The sequence below is a fragment of the Penaeus monodon genome, chromosome 28 (genome assembly GCF_015228065.2).
Source record: "Penaeus monodon isolate SGIC_2016 chromosome 28, NSTDA_Pmon_1, whole genome shotgun sequence".
Taxonomy (NCBI): Eukaryota; Metazoa; Arthropoda; class Malacostraca; order Decapoda; family Penaeidae; genus Penaeus; species Penaeus monodon.
The window spans coordinates 7,624,636-7,625,267 of NC_051413.1; the positions used below are offsets into that span (position 1 = coordinate 7,624,636).

General features: G+C 40.0%; 1 protein-coding gene across 2 annotated transcripts in view; it reads left to right on the top strand.

The window, feature by feature from the left end:
* The window catches only part of LOC119591351 (diacylglycerol kinase theta-like), an 81,122-nt gene that overhangs the window by 66,128 nt on the left and 14,362 nt on the right, over positions 1–632 (top strand). For both annotated transcript variants that reach the window (XM_037940087.1, XM_037940086.1), the window contains one exon: positions 497–632. In XM_037940087.1, coding sequence (XP_037796015.1) covers positions 497–632 — 136 coding nt within the window. The remainder of the gene's footprint in view (positions 1–496) is intronic.

Below are 632 nucleotides of genomic sequence, written 5' to 3' on the forward strand. Positions count from 1 at the left end.
CTGCCACTCATCATTTCGTATTCAGTTGATAGAGGAGCAATTGTCTGATCTGATATCTGATAAACAGCTCAGTAACTGTAGATGTAGATCAACCTGATATTAGTGTCACTTTGGCGCAGTCGAATTTTGAAGGTGTGATGTGTTGACAGTAGCATTGGGATTTCTCATCTCCCTCAGTACCATTTGCATATACTGCTATCAAATTCCTATACATAATAACATAATAATCACTAAACACATCAAGTCACACGTTAATACTATCTTTACACCAAATACAAAGAATTTATGAAACGGACGACCTTTAGAGAACCATCACTTCTTCACGTCCAACACAACATCATGAATCTTATTTCCCATACGTCACGACATCCTAAAACTAATCATTCTCATTCTTCACACACAAGACACAATTCTAAAAACTTAACCATTCTCATTCTCGGCAGAAAACACAATAACCGAAAACTAATCATTCTTCTCTACCCTCCCCCTCTCCCAGCCGGTTACAAGTACTCAAGCATCGGCCCCATCTACTACGAATACGGGTCAATGGTCATCACATACGAGGACTCTGACCTGGCCGTGCGTGCCTTTTACACTCTCAGAGAGTCTAGTTATGAGGACAAGAATCTACT